Genomic DNA, 9,278 nt, shown 5'->3' on the forward strand with positions numbered 1-9,278 from the left:
ATTCACTAACCCTCGTGTCACTTGTTTTAGGTGTCGAGTCGGTGAAAACTGGTGGTATCGAGGCGAACACTGCGAGGAGTATGTGTCAGAACCGCTGGTGGTTGGCATCGCCATTGCCTCGGTCGCAGGGTTCCTCCTCGTGGCGTCGGGCGTGATCTTTTTCCTCGCCAGGACTCTGCGAGACCAGTATGACACGGATGATTCAGAAGACCCTTTACGGTACGAACTGTGCTTACAGCATAACAAACACATACTTAATGCTCCAAATACATTATAAGATCATATTTTTGGATGACAATAAGAGGCTTTCGTTTTTCTGTTAACTTCAGAACAAGCAGAACTCCTGAGTGGATTATTAAGACCAGTTCAATTCATTTAAATGACTTGTATGGTGTTATAAAGCACATTTGAAGCATGACTCATTCTGTCAGTGCTGTGAATGAATGCTGTGAATATAAACACTCTGAAATGTGTTTCTTTTGAGGCCCCAAAAAAAAAAAAAAAAAAAAAAAAGTGTGTATCCTAACATGTTTAATAGCTTTAAAAAATATGACATTTGGTTTTCTCACTTGGTTAAAAAAGGAACCAAAATAATCTGTGCTCTGGAATATACATATGGAGGGCATGGAAATATTTTATTGCACAAACATGCATATTTTGTTTTTATGGCCTTGTTGTACCAATAGGCCGGAACACAAAATGTGTTCTCTTTGGTTATTACAAAACAAATCCTCATAGGCACGTGATGTGCAGGTTGCATCAATTATCGTTTTGTTCCTCTCATAAGCTATGTCTTGAACATTTTGTATCCAATACATCATTATGCTGATATGGTGATATGCCAATTTTTTTTAAATATCCATCGGCTCTAGTTAACATGCAATACCCCCAAGAAGTATTTGGACACTTAATCCACACTGTATTAGATAACTGTGACTGAATTTGATATGAAACATTTACAAAACGTGTAAATATTGTGATGAACTAGACCTGACTAAAAACATGTACTAAAAATGACCATGGGACCAGTCGGTTAAAAGTTGCAAAAATGACTCGGACAAGTCAAGTTAGTTCTAATACTTGAAATTGTAAAAGTTAATATGACATTCATATATTATATATACTATACACACTTATGTAAGTGTGGCTGTCCAAATACTTTTTGGGGTCATTGTATACGGGCTTGTAATAACTCGAAATGAGATGATGGTAATAATAACAATAATAATAAAAATGTATATAGTGTGCATATTATAATTATTACTCATTCATTCATACACTTGTAAGTGTGGTTAAAGTGTCCAAATTATGGAGGACAAGAGAGCTCATCGTGGTGCAACTGAAGAAAACACATGCAAATAGAAAAAAACACCAGCAAATAAAGAAAATATCTTCATCAGTTTGACAACACATGTGCTGCAAATACTTACAACACAACCATAATAAATCAAAATGAGAGCCAAAACCACTAATAATAATGCTAGTATGATCATTATGATGATAAGTATTATAAAATAGTATACAATTATTTATGTATTTATTTGTTTATTTATTAAAACAATGAATTTATCTCTCTTTTGCATCTAGACTTTGTCTGTAAACATAATGCATACTTGCTTCACCAACACCAGGGCGAACAGGGAAATCTTGGCAGACATAAGATGACGTAACGTCTCTGCAGGGGATTCTATCAGTGATCCTGATCAACAGGTTATAGAGGAATGAATGCCAGGACAGTAGAACATTGAGCCGCTCTCACTCAGGCTGAGATTATCCACTCGCTTTTTCCGTGGCTCCACTATCTGACCTTTGGGCAGATATAAATAGGTGGGACGATCTCCTACTTTTACAAGCCCACGGCAAGGGCATCTTCGGCTCCAGATACAAACCTTTGGAGTTTTTGCACAATTTTGCCATTTTAGAAGCGATCTAATTATCTTTTTTGGTCATTGTCTTCAAAAATACTTTCATATCCACACTTTATTTTATTTTATTAGATTATTTAATTATTAAAGGGATGGTTCGGAGTAATTTCAACCTAGGGTCCTGTGCACCATGACCTTGAGCCAAACACCCCACCCGTCCCGTGTCCCCCCCCCCAGAAGCTTTTTTTTTCCCTTGGTCGAACATTATTAAACTTAGAGCTTATTTAGAGGTATCAGCCGAATGACTTAGTGCAGGCGCTAATGGATCCAAGGTTGTATCTCGTAAATTACCCCACTAATAATGCCCGGAATGGTACCAAATTTCTACAGTAGTACAAATAGGTTTTGTACTCATAAAACGAGGCTTTGGAAAGTTTGTAAGTACATCAGGAGTTTATTTAAAAAACACTTGCCTAATGGCTAATGCTGCCGCTAACCCGGACGTCGAGGTCACTTCTGTGATTTGGGAAAAGCCTGTAAAAGTCCTGGCAGAAAGCGATGCATAAGGATGTAGTGTAACGACGCCCAGTTCCAGGAATGCACTAATATTTTGTTGGTAGTGCCAGTTTGTAACAATTATAAGTTAACACTAAGTTGTCAACACTTCGGAAAAAAATTATAAAAAATTCATCACTTTCTGCCAGGACTTTTACGGACTTTTCCCAAATCACGGAAGTGACCTCGACGTTCCGGGTTAGCGGTAACATAAGTCATCAGGCAAGTGTTATTTAAATAAACTCCTGATGTACTTACAAACTTCCCAATGCCTCGGTTTATGAGTACAGAGCCTATGTGTACTACTGTAGAAGTTTGGTACCATTCCAGGCATTATTAGTGGGGTAATTTACGAGATACATCCTTGGATCCATTAGCGCCTGCACTAAGCCATATGGCTGATATCTTTAAGTAAGCTCTAACTTTTTAATAATGTTCGATCAAGGGAAAAAAGCTTCTGGGGGGGGTGTTTGGCTCGAGGTCATGGTGCAAAGGACCCTAGGTTGAAATTACTCCGAACCATCCCTTTAATAATTTATTGACAGATATAGTAGAGAGATGATATTATACAGGAAGTGAAACATGTTTTGCATTAGATTCAAACCCGTGTTTCCCAAATTAGCACCAAGGCTTTTTTTTTTTTTTTTTTTTATGCATTGATGTTGTTGTCTATATTCTGACTTTTGTTTCCTGGCATTTCCACAGATATGCAAAGAACGTGCCATCTCTAGAAAGAGCTACTAAGTACAATCCCATGTTTGAAAGCGAAGCAACTACAGGTTGTAATCGGTACTACCGCCGTTACCCAGATACCCCTGCGTACAGCACCGGCAGCGCTGAGATGTCCACGGACTTCAGCAGTGAGGAAATACGACACATTTATGAGAACAGTGAACTTACGAAAGAGGTAATGCATAATGCAAATAATGCATTTGTGTGTACGTTAATAGACCTTAAAAGACGACACATTTCTTTTGACAAGGAAACAAGGTTTTGTGTGATGGAAGAACAACTCTTATTATTTAGTTGACGAATAATTAAAAATACATCTTTCCGACATAAGTAAACTTTCGAAAGTCATACGCATCACAGCGATGCAGCAAGAGTTTTGTCAAAACTAAGCTAAAAGTGCAATTGAATTGATAATGAAACGAAACGTAACTGTTTTACGAGGTGGCGAAAAAACGTTGTCCAAGTTCATATGAAATTGCCACCTTGTAAAAATGAAGAGATGGGATGGTAGTACAGTATATTGAAACTGGTAGATGATCGCTCAGTTGACGAATAATTAAAAATACATTTTCTGACATAGAAAGTCAACAAAAAATCTTGCGAAACAGTGTTGCAGCAAATGTTTTGTAAAAACTAAGCAAACAAAAGTGCAACAAATTAAATTGTTTATAAATTGAAGTGATAAGAAATTCAAGGTGTAGAAAATGAGGTGAAAATTTGCCGCCACCTAAAATTGTAACTTTTTTTTTAAATTAAGATTTTTAGAAAAAAGTAAGCATGAAGGTCCACCCCTAAACATAACCATCAATCTGGTGTACGTAGATCGTACGAATGAATACAATTATTTAAAATAAAATAGTTACGAATTATAAATACACTAATAAGGGGCGCTCATGGTACGCATTGTGTACACAGCTGTACAGCTGTGTGTTTATGCAAGTGGTCTGCAGAATTACTTAGTTTTAATAGCATTCACTGTGCCACATGTTTACATAGAGTATTCCTCAAAAACATTCCTAAAAACACTCCATGTCCTTCAACTAAAGCTCTGTTCCTGTAGCAATGAAACTGTCATAGTCTGCGTGACTGATATATTCACAATGGAGAATATCCTGGCAACATTGAACAATGGAGAATGGTCAGGCATGTCTTCTTTGGAAAACAATACTTTATGGGTAGATAAATCATATTTCTTATGTAACAGTCAGAACTGAAGGCACTAAACAGTTTTAGAGGAAAAATGTCTTTTATTCACTTACACCTGCAATTCAGTTTAACCATAAAACATTTGGTGGAGCGTTAATGGGTGCTAAACTTCTACTTGTTTTTTAATTATCATAGTTATGCAAGTACAAATATATGTAGAAAAAATATATATAAAATTTTTTAAATATAACAATATTTTTATGAGGGAGTTTTACATTTTAGGATTGAAAGTCTAGAAAAATGAAGGGATGGGTTGGAGGTACAGCTCTCATGATGTGTTATATTGAATCTGGTTGCTGATCGTTCAGTTGACGAATAATAAAAAATAAATATTTCCGACATTATAAAATCAACAAAAAGTCATGTGAAACAGGGATGCTGCAAAAGTGCTGTCAAAACTATGCTAATAAATGTGCAAGAAACTGAATTGATTATAAATTGAATTGATAAGAAAACGTAACTATTTTACGAACTGGCTGTTTCGTATGAATACATACAAAAGATTTTGTAAAATGTAACAATAGTTTTAAGATGGAGTTTCATATTTGTAAGATTGAAAGTCTAGTACAAGGTTTTGTGGGATGGAGGTACGGCTCAAATGATATGCTGTATTGAATCTGGTTGTAGATTGTTCAGTTGACGATTAAAAATACATCTTTCCGATATAAAAAGTCAACAAAAAGTCACACAGTTGCAGCAAAAGTTTTGTCAAAAGTAAGGTAATAAAAGCGCAATGAATTGAATTGATTATCAGTAAGTTATTTGTAAAAATGTAACAATATCTTTATGATTGGGTTTCATATTAAGATTGGAAGTCTGGAACAAGAGTAAAGAACTCAAATGTATTTCAATAAAATGTTCTGATATTTGCCAAAATAAATTTTGAATGCATCTAAAAAGTTTCCAAGATGTGATGTAAGCAAATGAAAAAAGCTTTTGCTGGGACGTAAAAGTGCCTGTAATTGAAGAAGCTCTTCATGAGATTCGCTCTCACCTTTGCTCTTGGTTTAAAGTGGTCTAGACGTCTAGAAGTAAAAGGAGAACTTGGGTGGAGAGGTCAGCTCCTGTTGTTACATAACGGTCTATCTTCTTCTCCCTCTCTTTCACCTTCCCGCTCTCATGACAGGAAATCCAGGACCGTATTCGAATTATCGAGCTGTATGCCAAGGACCGCCAGTTTGCTAATTTTCTCCAACAGCATCAAGGGTAAGTTCAAACCCAAACCCATGATACACGTGCACCGTCAGAATGTTCTGGTTTCCATATAACTTAAGCTCAACGGAAAGCATCTGTGAAATATTGCCGATGACCACAGAAAATATTTTGGCTCGTCCTTCAGTTTGTATAAATGAGCAAAATATGCATCTGCAGTCACACTGTAATCAATAGGGCAAGACATTTGCACAGAATTATACAATTTACATTTTCAATAACATATTTCTGTATGGAAGAATTCCGTTTCCACAACAATACACACTCGCACTCTCCAGAATGTCTTGCCCCACAGACTTCCATTGTAAGTCCATTGCTATAAACACAATTTGTGTTTGTTTTAAAAACTGAGAAACAAGTCAGAATTATTTTACGTGGTAATCGGCTGCATTTCACATATGCTGCGTTAACTTGTTTTGAACCCAGAACTTTTTCTTTTACATGCACTTTGATGATCAGTAAGAGTCACGAGCCAAAATAACAGACTGCAAAACCATAAATGCATCACTTACTGGAAGGCGAACTTCCCTTGTCCTTCAGTAAAGCATGACCTCAGCAGCATATAAACATAAATCAGTCAATTCTATAGAACAGGGGTTGGCAACCTTAGGCACGGGTGCCAGTGCCGGAGGGGGAACCAATGGCACGCGAGCAAAAACAGCAAGAGAGATTAATATCATATATAGATATTAATATTAATGTTGTTTATTTAAGAATTAGTCATTTGCTTCTGCATGCCAAACAGCCTCTTGCAGTAACAAGTTATGAGCAAGAGGTACGTTTATGAGCTCTATTGGAAGCCAAACACAAGTGTGATGAAATGAAAGCACTGCGCTTAAGCTGGAAGGCACAGATTGGTCTGCTGTTCTTAAGACATTATGCTAAAATAATTAACAGGAAAATTGGGTAAAAATAGTTAATTTATGTTTTATAAAGAAACTAAGGTTGAACAGGTCTGTCTGTCTGTCTGTCTTTCTCTCAGTCTATCCAAACACTCCTGAACCAGCCGATCAAGGACTTTAGGATGGTTTAAAAAATTACAGGCATGGGTTTTGGAACTAAACTTTAAAACCAAACTCTAATTTAAAAATGGCACATCATGTCAAAAAAGATTGCCAACCCCGGATGAAGAGAATTTTAAATGGTTATAAATTCACTGGCAACATGTGACATTTAATGGTGAAAAGTGATTATTGACACAATCATATGATAATAAAATGTATTAATGGAGTTTTAAAGACTCAGAACTGGTGCCACTGCTCAGATCCAAAAGCGGTATTTAATACTAAACTGAAAAATAGTTTTCGTGCCTTTGAAGAGCAGAGATTTGTTTCTTTTGAATCTTGAAGTATGTCTTTTTTCGAGACAGTCCGTTTCTGGATATGAATTGAACTCTTTGTGCACTGGTAGTTAATACGTCTTCAAAAGAGCTCAATGTTCTGAGCTGCAATGGCATGGCAAGACAAATTCAGACAGCAGGCCCGTTTCGTGGGTGTTCTACCTGTGCCAGGTGCCGTATAGAGTTCCAGACAGGTGGAGTGTACCAGACTGAAAAATGAACGCTGGGATTGAGTAATGGTTAACTGTCATACCAGCTGCAAGCACAGGGCAGATCGCTCACTGTATTTTGGAGCCAGGCCACACACACTCAGGCTATGTTCCAAAACCTAGTAAGCTTCCTATGTAGGAGGGAGGCATTTTAGGTCTTTGTAGGCGACTTCCCAACGCGAGGGCTATTCTAAACAGGAGGCAACTTAAATGTGCTGCGTTCTTATTGCCATAATTCATTCAGTACCATAAAAATATTGTTGAAAAAGTCCTATTTTACTCCGTATTTGTGTGTGCTATGTATTTCTAAGCTAGCGTCATGTTAACACCTGATTGTAAGTCTTCTGTGTGCTTCACTTGCGGAACATTCAAAATTGGCCCTTATAAGGTTCCATTTACTGGAACTGCCTATTTGGAACTGTTCCATTTACTTATGCTGCCTATTTAGTCGGTAGACAGCAAGGCAGTTTACTAGGTTTTGGAACAGAGTTTGATAAACAAGACTAACACATGGAAACACAAGTATACACATATATAAATGTAAAATAGATCACATAACACATGTCTGAAAGCAAACCATGAACATTCTTTGGTTCTTAGACTAGACCCTGGCAGAAAAGCTTCGGTTCGGAGTTCATTTCAAGCCGTCAGTCAAGACAATGATAGTTGACGTACTGATTGATTCAGTGTCACATTAAAACAGACTGCTTTCCTCAAGCAGGAAAAACGGTCACTCCAATGAATAAGTTGTATTGCTTTGTCTTCATTTTTGTACTTTTTATGTTGTATCTCTTCATTTTAGGGCGCTTGATGCCAGACGAGAGAGCTCTTGTAATTAGAGTTGCAAACTAAACCCAAGGTACTGTATTTGAAATTCTTCTCTTTTAAAAAAAAAAGTTTTACAGCCTTCAAAACGTTTTTTCCTTGACACTGCACCAATAGATATTGTATTTTCTCAACAGACACTTGCCTTTTTTCTTGAATGCAAGAAGATGTCCTCTTCTGCCATGGTGGACTTTGCAGGAAGATAGTTTGCGGAGAAAGTAAATGGACTAAAGATTTGATTTGAATCATTTATGGAGAAGTGAGCAACCGTCACAATGATGGATGGACAGATTGTGATCTAATGTAGAAAAGCAATGTATTTGTGATTATGTTTACTGTTTTTACCAATGGGCTGATTTATTACTGCAATGTCAAGGCCATATTTATAAACACGTTATGACGCATACAGTATCGTGTCACGTGACCACACCAGATAACACAACTATACGTCCGGGCATCATGTTGGTTCCTCTCTTTTGCAATGGAAAGCCTGTATTTCTTTCTTATGGTTTTTCATTTGTCAGTGCCTTTACTTTGATTCTTACTCTTCGTTTTTATTTGCAATGTGAGACATAATTGTCTTGAAACACGGACTGACTGAAGAGAGAACGTTTCGCAATAGCTATACTATTTTAATGAATACAGAAAAAGAGTAGTTCCATATTTATATTTGCAACTTTAACATTTAACGTTTTTTTTTGGCCCTTGTGGCTAATTTTATTTGTGATTTATTATACATAATTGATTTCAACTTTAGGAATGTGTTTTGTGTTTAGTGACTCTCCTGCAGTTGTACATTTTTCTACTTTTGTAAAACACTTGCCACACACACAAGTGTATTAAATGTATTTATTCTAAATGTTAACGTCCATTATCACAACAGATTGTTCTATTTATGTATATTTTAAATTGTATTGATTTCCACAATAATTTTCATGGTGGTCACAGCACAAGTTCTATTTTTCGAATAAAGAATAGTGCACAATGATTTGATTTAACTGTAAATAAATTTTGTATGCATCAGAAATTACATGTACAAGTAACATCAACTGTGTGCAAAATGCTTTAAAGGTTGGATTAGAGCTAATTTTATTTGCAGTGAAGGTTCCAAGTTTTAATTGGCTTTCATTAAGCAGTTTTTTGTAGGCTTATTTTCAATTTCTCTTTTAGATGCTTTGATTCTTTGTCAGATTAACCTCTACATTATGTTCAGGTCTTTAAGATAACATTTGCGTCTTTGGCCAGACGTGCTAGGCGTCTGCCAAAATCGTACTCAATGACAACTGAAGGAGGTGGCTATTAACCAGTTTGTCATTTAGCTGAGGCTTTTCCCAG

At 36.4% G+C, this 9,278-nt stretch overlaps 1 protein-coding gene across 1 annotated transcript in view; it reads left to right on the plus strand.

Moving 5' to 3' along the window:
- The window catches only part of impg2b (interphotoreceptor matrix proteoglycan 2b), a 30,844-nt gene extending 21,913 nt beyond the window's left edge, over positions 1–8,931 (plus strand). The window contains exons 15-19 of the mRNA XM_082138283.1: positions 31–219; positions 3,126–3,327; positions 5,485–5,564; positions 7,921–7,977; positions 8,081–8,931. Coding sequence (XP_081994409.1) covers positions 31–219; positions 3,126–3,327; positions 5,485–5,564; positions 7,921–7,957 — 508 coding nt within the window. The 3' untranslated portion in view covers positions 7,958–7,977; positions 8,081–8,931. The remainder of the gene's footprint in view (positions 1–30; positions 220–3,125; positions 3,328–5,484; positions 5,565–7,920; positions 7,978–8,080) is intronic.
- The last annotated feature ends 347 nt before the right edge of the window (positions 8,932–9,278 follow it).

The sequence above is a fragment of the Leuciscus leuciscus genome, assembly GCF_965113295.1.
Source record: "Leuciscus leuciscus genome assembly, chromosome: 15".
Lineage (NCBI taxonomy): Eukaryota > Metazoa > Chordata > Actinopteri > Cypriniformes > Leuciscidae > Leuciscus > Leuciscus leuciscus.